This window comes from Myxocyprinus asiaticus, chromosome 18 (assembly GCF_019703515.2).
Source record: "Myxocyprinus asiaticus isolate MX2 ecotype Aquarium Trade chromosome 18, UBuf_Myxa_2, whole genome shotgun sequence".
Taxonomy (NCBI): Eukaryota; Metazoa; Chordata; class Actinopteri; order Cypriniformes; family Catostomidae; genus Myxocyprinus; species Myxocyprinus asiaticus.
Window position 1 is genome coordinate 9,646,812 of NC_059361.1, and position 16,177 is coordinate 9,662,988.

A 16,177-nucleotide genomic window follows, 5' to 3' on the forward strand; every position below is an offset into this window, starting at 1 on the left:
GGTAGTAGGAGTGTTTAGTGTACACTGCTCTGATTGGACATGTCAACAGGTACTGTAATGTCATATTTGCCTGTTATCCTTATGCTTCCTGTTTTGCTTTGCAATTCCCAGGAGATAATAAACTTTAACTGTCGAAAATTGGTGGCATCTATGCCGCTGTTCGCCAACGCAGATCCTAATTTTGTGACATCGATGCTCACAAAGCTTCGCTTTGAGGTCTTCCAACCTGGAGATTACATCATACGAGAAGGAACCATTGGAAAAAAGATGTACTTCATCCAGCATGGTGTCGTGAGCGTGCTCACTAAAGGAAACAAGGAGACCAAGCTGTCTGATGGATCGTATTTCGGAGGTACAAAAGAAGTCACAAACATCACAATGCAAAAGGGGATCATACATACAAACACACAGCTGAACAATTTCTCCAGCTTTATTATTCAGAATGATGGATTAGCCAAAACAGAAGCCTTTTGCTCAGTTTCATCTAAGCTTGTGGGACAGTCACAGAATCGTGGAATCATAGCTGAGTGTCCTGTTTCTGGGACATTAAAACAGACAAATAGCAGGTATTGCTGGGGTAGTTTCCAGTTTAATGGATGTTTAATTTTTTTGGTCCTTACACAGCTGTTCAAAATTTATATCCTCTGTTTTTTTTTTTTCTGAAAAATTAAAAACAGAGAGATTCACAGATAAATGAAATAACAGCTCAGTTCCATCGTTTGAAACGTTCCCTGCACTGCTTTATGATTGATGAAGAAAAGTTTGTTTCCTGTTGTGACACAAACATGCAGTTTTATATTTTATGAATAAATAAAGATGCCACATTCTTAACTCCCAGCTGCACTGATGGTTATGACAGAGTTGACTTTATCTCATTTTCACTTTGAAAGACAGTCAAAGAAATGCTTCAAAGAATTATGAGACCTGCAGGGTCAGGGGAGAGGGGTGGTATTGAATTAGAGTTCAAACCGAGTGTGAAAACTGCTTTAGATGAGGTCAAAAATCAGAATATATGTGTGTGTTTGTGTATGTTGTACTAAAACATTTGGAACCTTGGGAGAAACCAGGCTCAGCTGGGGGAGCCAGTTCCCCTCTTGCAATACAGCATGAATATTATGCCAATATCAGTTATCTATGTGTAGTACAAGTCTTGTTGTATGTGAGTAAACTGAGTAGATGTTGGTGGGCAATGTTTAAAATCAAACAATTTTGTAATAACTTAAAGATTAACAATTTAGGTCTTTAATGCCCATCCCAAATTGACTGCAGAAGTCCAAATAGATGAAGTGTTCTTTTTATTTGACTGATGAAGCCTTAAGCTGGCATTAATGTTTGATGTAATTTTCTATTTAATTTGGTGTTTTATGTTTAACTAACGAGTAAGTGCCACTGAGGCATTTAGCTGCATGTGACCATTCTGTCCGTTGTTAATTACAACTAGTGAAAACTGTAGGAGTCCTCTGACCTCTTCCCCTTGGGAGCTCTGCGGAATAATGGAAAGATGGCACACAATTTATCTGCAACAATGCCAGTGTAATCTGCATTTCACATACAATGTCTTTTCCGACTGCGGTCTTGGAGCTGTTCCTTTTACCAGTGCATGCTGGGAGATCTGGAAGAGGAAGAGAAAGCTGTGGAGATTAGTTTCTAAACTGAGTTAACCACTCATGAAATTAATTTATGTAATGCCTCTTCAGGGTAATATGAGATTTTACTGCCTTGGTGTTGGTTACTCTCTCTCAATTTATAGCTCTTTCCAAACCCTGCTGAGCTGCCTTGCTGCCTACTGCCTACATAGGCAGCTGTTGAGACTTTTAATCGGCCACTTCAATGCTTCACAACTCTACAAATTCATCAGCTTCACAGGGATGTAGACTTTTGAACACAACAGCTCCAGGAGCACCGTGGCCTTCCTTGTGCCAGACTCTCTCTCTCTCTCTGCTGGTGGCGTGGCTACTTAAATGCCGCCCTCCCCATGCTCACTGGAATTAGAGACAAGTGTTAAACATAATCTAGCTCAGGTGCAAGTGCCCTTACCGCTTTCTCTCTCTCCGGACGGATGCTTGATCACATCTGAGCAGTGGGTGAAGGCCCACCCCAACAAGTAGTACCGGAGAGTGAGGACCGCCCACTTGATAGCGAGACACTCCTTCTCTACGGTGCTGTACTTAGTCTCCCTCAGCGAGAGCTTGCAGCTAATGTACAGCACCGGGCGCTCCTCCCCCTCCACCACCTGTGAGAGTATGGCCCCCCAGCCCTCTGTCTGAAGTGTCCGTCTGCAAGGAGAGAGAAATCGGGTGAATGTAAAAGCGGCCCGCCGCAAAGTGCGGCTTTAATCTGCATGAACGCCTGTTGACACTGCTCCGTCCACTGGACCGGGTCTGGAGCTCCCTTTTTAGTGAGATCAGTCAGCGGGCTGGTGACATCCGAATAATTAGGCATGAATATCCTATAATAGCCAGCCAGCCCCAGGAAATGCCTCACCCCCCTTTTGGTCTTGGGCCTTGGACAGGTCGCAATTGCTGCAGTCTTGTCAATTTGGGGACGCACTTGCCCGTGGCCCAAGTGGAACCCCAGATACCGTACCTCCACCCACCCAATCGCGCACTTCTTAGGTTTGCTGTGAGTCCCGCTCGTCTCAGCGATCTCAGAACCGCCCTCAGATGCTGCATGTGCCGCTGCCAATCATTGCTGTAAACGATGATCTTGTCTAAGTAGGCAGCGGCGTAAGCCGAATGCGGTCTGAGGATTCAGTCCATGAGACGCTGAAACGTAGCCGGGGCTTCAAATAAACCGAATGGTAGCGTCACAAATTCGTGTAATCCAAACGGCGTGGAGAAGGCTGTATTTTCACGGGAAATTGGTGTCAAGGGGATCTGCCAATAACCCATTGTCAAATCCAATGTCGAATAAAATCGAGCAGTGCCCAACCGATCGAGCAACTCATCAACGTGAGGCATTGGGCATGCATCAGATTTAGACACCGCGTTGACTTTTCTATAATCCACACAGAACCGTACAGACACGTCACTCTTAGGAACTAGAACAACTGGGCTGGATCAGTCGCTGTGGGATTCTCTAATACCCCCATATTGAGCATTGCATCCAATTCTTCCCAGACAATTTTCTTTTTGTGCTCAGGCAATCGTTAGGGACGGCTACGTACCACCGCCCCGGCTCGGTCTCGATGTGGTGCTGTATGAGGTTCGTACGACCCGGTAGAGGGGAAAACGCATCCGCAAACTCCTTTTGCAACTCGGCAACCTCTGCGAGTTGATACGGTGAGAGGTGGTCTCTGCAAGTGACCGGGGTGAAATGACTGTGTTTTGTATTCACCTCTGGCCTGAGCTCCTCCTTCTCCGGGACTACCATAGCCAACGTCACAGGAACCGCCTCCCTCCACAATTTCAGGTGGTTGAGGTGATATATTTGAAGTGTGCCCCCTCTATCGGTTCGCTTTACCTCATAATCGAGATCCCCCACTCGTCGTGTGACCTCAAAGGGTCCTTTCCATTTGGCGAGTAATTTGGAGCTTGATTTGGGAAGTAATACGAGTACCTTATCTCCCGGTGCAAATTCCCGCAGCCGAGTCCCCCGTCATACAGTTGGCTCTGTCATTCTTGAGGTTGGAGAAAATTCTCCTGTGTTAGTTGCCCCAGAGTGTGGAGTTTTGCTCTAAGATCAAGAAAGTATTGAATTTCATTCTTACTGTTAGAAGGTCCCTCCTCCCAAGCATCAGACATAACATCAAGCACGCCGTGCGGGCGCCGCCCATATAGCAGCTCGAATGGGGAAAATCCCGTGGAGGCTTGCGGGACCTCGCGTACTGCAAATAACAGTGGATCGAGCCATTTGTCCCAATTTCTAGCATCCTTGTGCACGAACTTACGAATCATATTTTTAAGGGTTTTATTAAATCGCTCCATCAGGCCATCTGTTTGTGGATGGTAAACGCTGGTGCGGATTGATTTAATGCCCAATAATTCGTAAAGATCGTGTAGTGTCCATGACATAAAGGTTGTGCCCTGATTTGTGAGGATTTCTTTCGGTATCCCCACCCTGGAGAGTTCCTCTGTAACACTGCGTGCTGAGATGTTGCGCAGAGGCACTGCTTTCGGATATCGCGTTGCATAGTCCACTAGGACCAATACAACGCTCTAATGGCCCAACGAGGTCCAATCCAATTCTCTTGAAGGGGACCTCGATCAGCAGAAGAGGGCTCAATGTCGCTATTGGGGTGATCGGTGGATTCACCAGCTGGCATTCGCGGCATACCACACACCACCTGCGGACATCGCCGCCAATGCCCGGCCAATAAAAACAGGCTATTAGGAGGTTCAGTGTTTTTCTTTCCCCTAGATGACCTACCATGGGATTATAATGAGCCGCCTGGAACACCATTTCTCGATGGCTCTGCGGTATTAAGAGCTGGGTTGTATCTTCCTTTGTTTGAGCGTCCTGCGTCACTCTATACAACCACTCATTTATAATTGCGAAATAGGGATATTAAAGGGCGACACCCGGCTGGAGTTGTTGACCATCGATTGACCACTTGGTCAAAGGCGTGCTTGAGGGTTTCGTCTCACGACTGCTCCAAAGGGAAATCCCTTTTGGGAATTCCCCCGAGGATGGGAGGGGCTGCAGCCTGTCCCCCCTCACATCATCCTGAAGTGGAGAAGATGAAGACGGCCCTGGCTCTGCCTCCCCTGCCAGAGCATCGCACATCTCACATCTCATTGCTTTAGTGCAGGACCCATCCGCACATATTCCCCTTTAATACATTTCTAAATTCAGGACAATTAGTCCTCAAAATCAGCGGATGGGTGAGGCGGGAACTAACCGCGGCCTAGACTCTATGATTTGTTCCCCGAAATTTAATCACAAGGGTCACCACAGGATAGTTGTGAATATCCCCATGCACACGTTTCACCCTCACCATTTTAGCTGTGCCCAAAGCCTCGTGTTGAACCAAGCGTTGGTGGATAGTGGTTTGATTACAACCTGTGTCCACCAGTGCTTGGTGAGTACCCCCCTTGACTCTTACCGGTATCCGGTACACTCCGGCCTGATCAGGGGCAGCCTGCGGAGTGTCGGGCATCCGGACCACCGTTTCCAGCTCCATCACAGGGCATTGATCCCAGAAGTGTCCCGGATCCCCGCAACTCCAGCAGACCTGCCCAGGCGCCACGCCCACACCTGCATCGGTGGACGCTTCCACCTGAGGAGGAGAGTGGCGGGGCACTGTTGATGCTGAAGACGACGGGAAACCCCGCACGTGGGGAACCGGCTTCGGTGGTGGGACTCCTTGCCTCCGTGGGGCAGGAACGGGCTCTGGGGATAGAGTAGAGTGAGAGAGAAGAGGGGAGGGGGAAGAGAACGGGGAAAACATAGAGGAAGGGGAGAGAGAGTGGGAGGGCTCTTCCGCCCTCGGGTATGCCGTCATCTGGTCCTCCGCCAATTGGACTGCTTCCTTCAGCGATGCCGGGTGGTGACACTGGACCCATTCCGCCGTCCTCTCCGACAGTCGACGGATCAGCTGCTCCACCGCCACCTGGTCGATAATTCCCCGATGCCGCGGTCCCCCACCAGCAACCATTTTCGGCAGGCATCCCGAAGTCGTTGGGAGAAGGCAAACGGGCGGCCGGACTTTTCCAATTCCATGGACCGGAAGAGCTGCCGGTACTGTTCTGGACTTCTGCCAACCCGTTGCAGTATGGTCTTCCTTAGGACACCGTAGTCCAGGAGACTAGCCACCGGCAGTTGTTGGAACGAGCCGGGCCACCCATTGAGCTCGCGGCCAGCCCCAGATCTCATCGGTCCGCTCAAAGAGGTCCAGGAAGGCTTCTGGGTCATCCTCCGCCCCCATCTTCATGAGCATGGGTGGGGGCATGGGGCTACTGTTGTCCGGGGTTGCAGCCGGGGCTTTCCCCTGACTTAGGAGGCTCCGGATGTCCTGCCGGTCCTCTGCCTGAGCTCTGAGGATCTCGTGGAACCGACGATCTTGGTCCTGTCGGAGCTCAAGCAGGGCCTGTTGGTGGGAGTGGTGTAGGCTGGCGGGGGTCTTGAGGACCTCGGCCAATGGTGAAGACTCCATGAGGCATACCGTCTTTGATCTTGATCCCGGGTTTCGGCACCAGTGTAACACAACTTCACAGAAGAAGTGAAGGAGAACACAGGGAAGTTTAATAACTTCTCGTTAATAAGCATTAAATTCACAGCACACACACATGCTATTCTTTTGTCTAAATTAACTGCTTTTAATTTTAGTAAACAAACATCTGAGTGGTTTGCCTCTTACCTACAAAAAAGAGAGCATTGTGTGATAATTAAGCAGAACAAATCATTTTTTAAAAACAATAAACTAGGAATACCTCAAGGTTCAATTTTAGGTCCATTGCTTTGTAGTTTATTTATAAATGATTTGCCAAATTGCTGCCCAGATATTAAGTGTCAGCTTTATGCTGATGATACCATTTTATATACATTAGCTAAAACACCAGCAAAGGCAGCTGAGATATTAAATGCCAACCTGGAAGTTATATATCAGTGGCTCCAAAATAACCACCTCACTTTGAACATCAGAAAAACTGTTTATATGTGTTTCTCTAATAGAAAACAAAAAGGAACATTGAAAATTAAGATACAAAATAAAGAAATAGAAGAGGTCAATGAGTTCTTAGGTATTATTTTAGATTCACAATTTACATTTAATGGACACGTAAAGAAACTTTCAAGAAAGATAAAGATTAACTTGCATTGTTTTCGAATATATTAGACAGTACATCTCAAAGCAGGCGGCTCAGCTTTTTATGCATGCCAGGATTTTGTCTCATATTTCATATTGCTTCACAGTTTGGACTCAAACAAGTGAATCCACAGTAAACCATATAATGTCACTTTACAATCAGGCTTTAAAAATCATGGACAATAAACCAAATCATATGCACCATTGCAAAAAACACAATCTTCTTAGTTTGAGGTTTTTTATACATTTGTCCTACATAAAATTGGTGTTTAAATGTCTGCACAATAAAGCCCCAAAGGTGTTATGTAAACTTCTAAATATACAGGATGCTAGTAGAATAACAAGGAGCACAGCAAATGGTAGCTGTATCGTTGACTATCGCAGAACAACTCAGGGGTAAAGGGCTTTCAATAAATACATAAAAAATAATAAATAAAATCAATAAAAGACATAAAATCTTTCATAATATTGGTTAAGTTCTGGTTTAAAAGAAACCAGAGCTGTACTCATTTTTAATTCTCAGTTAATTTTTGGTCTAATCTTTTTTGCTTTATGTTACCAGGGTTGGGAGAAATCTTAGTATTTATTTATTAATTTTTGTAAACGATTAGTTTATATTGCTTGATTTATGTAGTTTTTAATGAAAAAAGCATATCTAGGGACCTGAGATGCAAATTAGCATGTGCAATAATCTCTGTACAATGCATCTTTTTCAGTTTTGTGCTGAAATCATGTTTTTGTACTGTCCCTATACAAATAAACCAATAAATACAATTACAAGAAACATATTGTACAAAATAGTAAATTTTTAATTACATTAAACTATATTTTGTTGATACTTTTCAGTACTGAATAAAGTATATTTGTAATCATATTTTTTAAAGACTCGTCTGCTGTCTTGGAATATTTCTTTGGTAACTACATGATACGTTAATAAGAATGAAAATACACAGCACACACAAATATTGCCAACTGTTTGAAACAGTCTTCATGTCAGGATAGCACCTATAATGCCTTAAAGATTCTATCTAGGTGCAAGGTTTCCATGGTCATGAAAAAATTGGAAAAATCTGGAGATTTAAAAAAAATTATTTCCAGGCCTTTAATAGTCATGAAAATTGGGGGCCTGGGTAGCTCAGCGAGTATTGATGCTCACTACCAACCCTGGAGTCACGAGTTCGAATCTAGGGTGTGCTGAGTGACTCCAGCCAGGTCTCCTAAGCAATCAAATTGGCCTGGTTGCTAGGGAGGGTAGAGTCACATGGGGTAACCTCCTCGTGGTCACAATTAGTGGTTTTCGCTCTCAATGGGGTGTGTGGTAGGTTGTGCATGGATTGCAGAGAGTAGCATGAGCCTCAACATGCGGAGTCTCTGCAGTGTCATGCACAATGAGCCATGTGATTAGATGTACAGATTGACAGTCTCAGAAGTGGAGGTAACTGAGACTTGTCCTCTGCCACCCAGATTGAAGTGAGTAACCACGCCACCACGAGGACCTACTAAGTAGTGGGAATTGGGCATTCCAATTTGGGAGAATAGGGGATAAAAAAATAAATAAATAAATAAAAACAGTCATGAAAATGTATGTAATCTTAAAAAGTCATGGAAAAGTTATGGAAATTTCTATAGTGAATATAAATTTGTAAGCTCTAAAATATTTTGGCTAGAAATGAAATATTGGTTAGAAATTGCAATCTCTATAAAATGATTTTTAACATTTCCTATAACAAATGATTGGAAAAGTCATTGAAATGTATTGAACAAAAGGTCTGGGAACCCTGTATGCTCATTAGGTTTTGGAACAGAGTGTCTTATAAATAAGGAAGTAAGGAAAATTGAGTTAACACTCTGATAATCGCAGATGCGTGGGCTCATGTTTAAGTGGAACAGATGAAAATGCATGAATGCTCCATGATTTTCTTCATAGTGTTGGACATCAATGATTTAAATGTAGCAGCTGATGTTAATTATAAACACGCTGTATGCTGTATCATGTGTCCCACTCTGTGATGTGATTGCATGGTTGAGCTTTATAATATAAGGGGAGAATGAGAGTTAAAGAAAATGATTGATGAAGAAAATGTGAGTGGTGTTTGTGCAATGTGCTCTGGGCTGCATAAGCAGAGGAGATGAGATCTGACAAAGCACAGAGGTCTACAAACCATTAAACAGCCTAAATATAACCCTACAATAACATGAGCCAAGCACAGACACAGCACAAAATCCACAAAGCATCAAATAACCTGCTTAACCTTAAAATACCATCAGCTCAATCACTAGTTAAGTAAAATGTCAAATATACTTATTAAACAGATATAACGTGGCATCAGTCCATCCTGAAAGCAGTCCAAATACAGAAAGCGTCCCTTCACAAGCTTTCTAAACAAAGCATCCAAGGAAAAAAAAACCCTGTCATCTTAAATCATGACAGAACACAAGTAAAATCCTCAAACTGCCCTCAAAATAAACTCATATTTTTCTGTATATGAAGCTTTATGATGCTTCTTCTGCTTGAGGCGATGTAGACTGTGGATATTGTTTGTGTGTTCAGGTCTGGGTTTAAACATGTGCGAGCAATATTCTAAAACTGATCCATTTAGTGTTTAGCACAGTTAAAATAATCCACACACATATACACACTCCTACTTTATTATGTTAAACAATCCCAATATTCCATCAGATTATTCCTCAGAGTGATTTTGTGTTTTATTTTGATGGGTCAGATCGGCCACATAGATTGGATGTTGCACGCATCATACTAATAATCATACTCTTTTATAGCTCTGGAGAGATAATAATGTTAACAGTTATGTTTCATATTTCTTTAGGAGAAATAGAAATAGACACAAATGATTCCATTGTTGGCATTCAGTAAGAATATAGAGCTGTACAATTATTGTGGCTAGCATACCTCCGATCATTTGCTCTTAGGAGAATTTGAAACAAATTTGAATTGCAGACTTTGGTATCTTAGCAAATATAAGCGCAGTCTGAGACTACGATTATGTTTACATGCACTTTAAAAGTTTGATTTCATTTAAACTAAACCAATAATTTGTCTTTTTAATAGTGCTGTCAGTTGATTAAAATTTTGAATCGTGATTAATCACATAATTTTTCAAAGTTAATCGTGATTAATCGCAGATTTTGTAAGTGTTGAAATTTGACTCTAAATATACTTATTTACTGTATTTTTCAAAATGCATTTATTTCCTTCTTAGGAAAGAAAACAAAACAATATGTAACAATATGATTTTTTTTTTTACATTTTCCAAAAACAAAACCTTCCACAGTATAAAGATAGAAATGCACTAAAAAACAATTCAAGTAACATTAAACGTTTCCCAAAGTTTTAAGTGGGAGTTTGACTAATTGAAAGAACTAGTCCCCACATAGGTTTCATATCCATTGCAATTGGCATTAAATCTCTTAACCTCTCATCCTCCACAATATTCATCAGCCGGCAGACTGTGGCTATCCGCTTTTGTTATAGCAACCGCATGAAGATGCATTCATGAGTCAGACGCATCAGCGCCAGCATCTAGCGCCACTATGAACACATGAAAATCATTTGCAGACAAAAACATCTCATTTACGTTTTTGTGATAGTTATAACTTTACCTGCTTCTGTGGTAATTAAATGTGCCTTACTTAGGCTGAAAAATAGTTGATTTCTGTCACAAGTTCCATCTAGGCTTGTTTTGTACAACAAAAAGGCACAATGACACAAAAAGGTTACCCCATCTAACAAGTGTTTATGCTAGTTTATGCTGTATTTATGGTAAATGCGTTAATCGCAATTAAGAAAAATGTACACATTAAACTTTTTTAATTAAAGTTGTGCTCAAAAGTTTGCATACTCTGGCAGAAATTATGAAATTTTGGCATTGATTTTGAAAATATGACTGATCATGCAAAAAAATTTTTAAGGATAGTGATCATATGAAGCCATTTATTATCACATAGTTTTTTGGCTCCTTTTTAAATCATAATGATAACAGAAATCACCCAAATGGCCCTGATCAAAAGTTTACATACCCTTGAATGTTTGGCCTTGTTACAGACACACAAGGTGACACACACAGGTTTAAATGGCAATTAAAGGTTAATTCCCCACACCTGTGGCTTTTTAAATTTCAATTAGTGTCTGTGTATAAATAGTCAATGTGTTTGTTAGCTCTCACGTGGATGCATTGAGCAGGCTAGATACTGAGCCATGGGGAGCAGATAAGAACTGTCAAAAGACCTGCGTAACAAGGTAATGGAACTTTATAAAGATGGAAAAGGATATAAAAAGATATCCAAAGCCTTGAAAATGCCAGTTAGTACTGTTCAGTCACTTATTAAGAAGTGGAAAATTCGGGGATCTCTTGATACCAAGCCAAGGTCAGGTAGACCAAGAAAGATTTCAGCCACAACTGCCAGAAGAATTGTTTGGGATACAAAGAAAAACCCACAGGTAACCTCAGGAGAAATACAGGCTGCTCTGGAAAAAGATGGTGTGGTTGTTTCAAGGAGCACAATACGACGATACTTGAACAAAAATGAGCTGCATGGTCGAGTTGCCAGAAAGAAGCCTTTACTGCACCAATGCCACAAAAAAGCCCAGTTACAATATGCCCAACAACACCTTGATACGCCTCACAGCTTCTGGCACACTAATTTGGAGTGACAAGACCAAAATAGAGCTTTATGGTCACAACCATAAGCGCTATGTTTGGAGAGGGGTCAACAAGGCCTATAGTGAAAAGAATACCATCCTCACCGTGAAGCATGGTGGTGGCTTACTGATGTTTTGGGGGTGTGTGAGCTTTAAAGGCATGGGGAATCTTGTGAAAACTGATGGCAAGTTGAATGCAGCATGTTATCAGAAAATACTGGCAGACAATTTGCATTCTTCTGCACGAAAGCTGCGCATGGGACGCTCTTGGACTTTCCAGCACGACAATGACCCTAAGTACAAGGCCAAGTTGACCCTCCAGTGGTCACATCAGAAAAAGGTGAAGGTTCTGGAGTGGCCATCACAGTCTCCTGACCTTAATATCATCGAGCCACTCTGGGGAGATCTCAAACGTGCGGTTCATGCAAGACGACCAAAGACTTTGCATGACCTGGAGGCATTTTGCCAAGACGAATGGGCAGCTATACCACCTGCAAGAATTTGGGGCCTCATAGACAACTATTACAAAAGACTGCATGCTGTCATTGATGCTAAAGGGGGCAATACACAGTATTAAGAACTAAGAGTATGCAGACTTTTGAACAGGGGTCATTTCATTTTTTTCTTTGTTGCCATGTTTTGTTTTATGATTGTGCCATTCTGTTATAACCTACAGTTGAAAATGAATCCCATATGAAATAAAAGAAATGTGTTTTGCCTGTTCACTCATGTTTTCTTTAAAAATGATACATACACTATATTGCCAAAAGTATTCGCTCACCCATCCAAATAATTGAATTCAGGTGTTCCAATCACTTGCATGGCCACAGGTGTATAAAATGAAGCACCTAGGCATGCAGACTGCTTCTACAAACATTTGTGAAAGAATGGGCCGTTCTCAGGAGCTCAGTGAATTCCAGCGTGGTACTGTGATAGGATGCCACCTGTGCAACAAGTCCAGTCGTGAAATTTCCTCGCTACTAAATATTCCACAGTCAACTGTCAGTGGTATTATAACAAAGTGGAAGCGATTGGGAATGACAGCAACTCAGCCATGAAGTGGTAGGCCACGTAAAATGACAGAGCAGAGTCAATCGCTACAGACCTCCAAATTTCATGTGGCCTTCAGATTAGCTCAAGAACAGTGCGTAGAGAGCTTCATGGAATGGGTTTCCATGGCCGAGCAGCTGCATCCAAGCCATACATCACCAAGTGCAGTGCAAAGCGTCGGATGCAGTGGTGTAAAGCACGCCGCCACTGGACTCTAGAGCAGTGGAGACGCGTTCTCTGGAGTGACAAATCATGCTTCTCCATCTGGCAATCTGATGGACGAGTCTGGGTTTGGCAGTTGCCAGGAGAACGGTACTTGTCTGACTGCATTGTGCCAACTGTGAAGTTTGGTGGAGGGGGGATTATGGTGTGGGGTTGTTTTTCAGGAGCTGGGCTTGGCCCCTTAGTTCCAGTGAAAGGAACTCTGAATGCTTCAGCATACCAAGAGATTTTGGACAATTCCATGCTCCCAACTTTGTGGGAACAGTTTGGGGATGGCCCCTTCCTGTTCCAACATGACTGCGCACCAGTGCACAAAGCAAGGTCCATAAAGACATGGATGAGCGAGTTTGGTGTGGAAGAACTTGACTGGCCTGCACAGAGTCCTGACCTCAACCCGATGGAGCACCTTTGGGATGAATTAGAGCGAAGACTGCGAGCCAGGCCTTCTCGTCCAACATCAGTGTCTGACGTCACAAATGCGCTTCTGGAAGAATGGTCAAAAATTCCCATAAACACACTCCTAAACCTTGTGGAAAGCCTTCCCAGAAGAGTTGAAGCTGTTATAGCTGCAAAGGGTGGGCCGACGTCATATTAAACCCTATGGATTAAGAATGGGATGTCACTTAAGTTCATATGCGTCTAAAGGCAGATGAGCGAATACTTTTGGCAATATAGTGTATATTACCAATTCTCCAAGGGTATGCAAACTTTTGAGCACAACTGAAATTGTATGCGTTAACACATTAATTTTGACTGCTCTACTTTTTAAACGTCCTTACAGGAGTTAAGGGAAAATTGTGTTCCATATAAATTAGTCCATACGGTATGCAGCTTGTCCTGTATTTTACCGTCTCACACCCAAACAGCTGAGAACATTTCAGTATTTGTTTGAATCATCTGAATCATCTTCACATTTTATTGCCAATGTTAAAAATTACATATTAGAATTATAACTAATCGTGAGAAATGGACCTTCAAAGACAGACACTACTACTACATTTGACAGTAGGGTAATCAAGGAAATGAATGACGATTTGCGTCAAAACCAGAATTAAAACAGCAACATTTTGTCAAGAATATAACATTTGAGTGCTTGATAATTGTTTCCCACCATTTTTGTCTCATTACATTTAAGCAAAGATGTAATCCAGTGAGAGTTTTCATGTTAAGTGTTTTCGTTCTTTTGGAAAGAAATATTGTTTATCAAAAGAAAAGATTAAGAGAAATCAGTTTCCATTACATTAGTACATTAAATCACATTAAGCATTTTTCATGTTAGGCATTTTAGACATCCTGTTAATCAAGTCAGAATCGCAAAATAAAACTTCCCATATTTGGTTGATAGAAAGTTGGCAACCCTATGCATTATGTGTACTTAACATGGTGTATTTGTCATCCTTCAAATATTTGATAACGCATTGTGACATGTATACTTAGATGAAGACTGTAGCTCGACTATGCAAAACCCAGCTGTAGCTTGATTTTAACTGCACATGTAAACATACTGATTGTTGAGATCTAATTTTAAACTCTACAGAAGACACATGTGAGATTACCAAACATATAACATGTGCTCTCCATTTAATCTGTTAAATTGATGTTTTAGGAGAAACAATTCAGACATTAAAGAGATATTTTTTGTATATTTTAATTTAAGTTTAAGTTACTCAGTTATTCAGATCAAGTTTTTAGCCTAAGTAAAATATGACAGTGCAGTGGTAGCTCAGCGGTTAAAGGCTCTGGGTTATTGATCAGAAGGTCAGGGGTTCAAGCCCCAACACCACCAAGATGCCACTGTTGGTCCCTTGAGCAAGGCCCTTGACCCTATCTGCTCCAGGAGTGCCATATCATGGCTGACCCTGCACCCTGATCCCAGCTTAGCTGGGATATGTGATCACAAAGAAATTTCACTGTATACAGTGCATCCTGAAAGTATTCGCAGTGCTTCACTTTCTCCACATTTTGTTATGTTACAGCCTTATTCCAAAATGGATTAAATTCATTATTTTCCTCAAAATTCTACAAACAATACCCCATAATGACAACGTGAAAGAAGTTTGTTTCAAATCTTTGCAAATTTATTACAAATAAAAACGAAAAAAAAATCACATGTACATAAGTATTCACAGCCTTTGCTCAATCAGGTTGGATGGGGAGCATCGGTGCACAGCCATTTTCAGATCTCTCCAGCGATGTTCAATCGGGTTCAAGTCTGGGCTCTGGCTGGTCCACTCAAGGACATTCACAGAGTTAACCCGGAGCCACTCCTTTGTTATCTTGGCTGTGTGCTTAGGGTCGTTGTCCTGTTGGAAGATGAATCTTCACCCCAGTCTAAGGTCCAGAGCGCTCTGGAGCAGGTTTTCATCAAGGATGTCTCTGTACATTGCTGCATTCATCTTTCCCTCGATCCTGACTAGTCTCCCAGTTCCTGCTGCTGAAAAACATCCCCACAGCATGATGCTGCCACCACCATGCTTCACTATAGGGATGGTATTGGCCAGGTGATGAGCGGTGCCTGGTTTCCTCCAGACCTGACATTTGCCATTCAGGCCAAAGAGTTCAATCTTTGTTTCTCATGGTCTGAGAGTCCTTCAGGTGCCTTTTGGCAAACTCCAGGCAGGCTGTCTTGTGCCTTTTACTGAGGAATGGCTTCCGTCTGGCCACTCTACCATACAGACCTGATTGGTGGAGTGCTGCAGAGATGGTTGTTCTTCTGGAAGGTTCTCCTCTCTCCACAGAGAAATGCTGGAGCTCTGTCAGAGTGACCATCGGGTTCTTGGTCACCTCTCTGACTAAGGCCCTTCTCCCCCGATTGCTCAGTTTGGCCAGGCGGCCAGCTCTAGGAAGAGTCCTGGTGGTTCCAAACTTCTTCCATTTATGGATGATGGAGGCCACTGTGCTCATTGGGACCTTCAATGATGCAGATTTTCTGTACCCTTCCCCAGATCTGTGCCTCGTTACAATCCTGTCTCGGAGGTCTACAGACAATTCCTTGGACTTCATGGCTTGGTTTGTGCTCTGACATGCACTGTTAACTGTGGGACCTTATATAGACAGGTGTGTGCCTTTCCAAATCATGTCCAATCAACTGAATTTACCACAGTTGGACTCCAGTCAAGCTGTAGAAACATCTCAAGGATGATCAGTGGAAACAGGTTGCACCTGAGCTAAATTTTGAGTGTCATGGCAAAGGCTGTGAATACTTATGTACATGTGATTTTTTTCGTTTTTTATTTTTAATAAATTTGCAAAGATTTGAAACAAACTTCTTTCACATTGTCATTATGGGGTATTGTTCGTATAATTTTGAGGAAAATAATGAATTTAATCCATTTTGGAAAAAGGCTGTAACATAACAAAATGTGGAAAAAGTGAAGCGCTGTGAATACTTTCCGGATGCACTGTATATGAAAATTTATAATGTGTGACAATAATAAAGGCTTTCTTTTCTCTTCTTCTAAATTGGTAAGGATACCTTAAAGGATATTCCGGGTCCAATA

General features: G+C 42.4%; 1 protein-coding gene across 1 annotated transcript in view; it reads left to right on the plus strand.

The window, feature by feature from the left end:
* Positions 1-16,177, plus strand: part of hcn4 (hyperpolarization activated cyclic nucleotide-gated potassium channel 4) — a 136,986-nt gene that overhangs the window by 99,740 nt on the left and 21,069 nt on the right. The window contains exon 6 of the mRNA XM_051724991.1: positions 112-352. Within this exon, the coding sequence (XP_051580951.1) occupies positions 112-352 (241 nt within the window). The remainder of the gene's footprint in view (positions 1-111; positions 353-16,177) is intronic.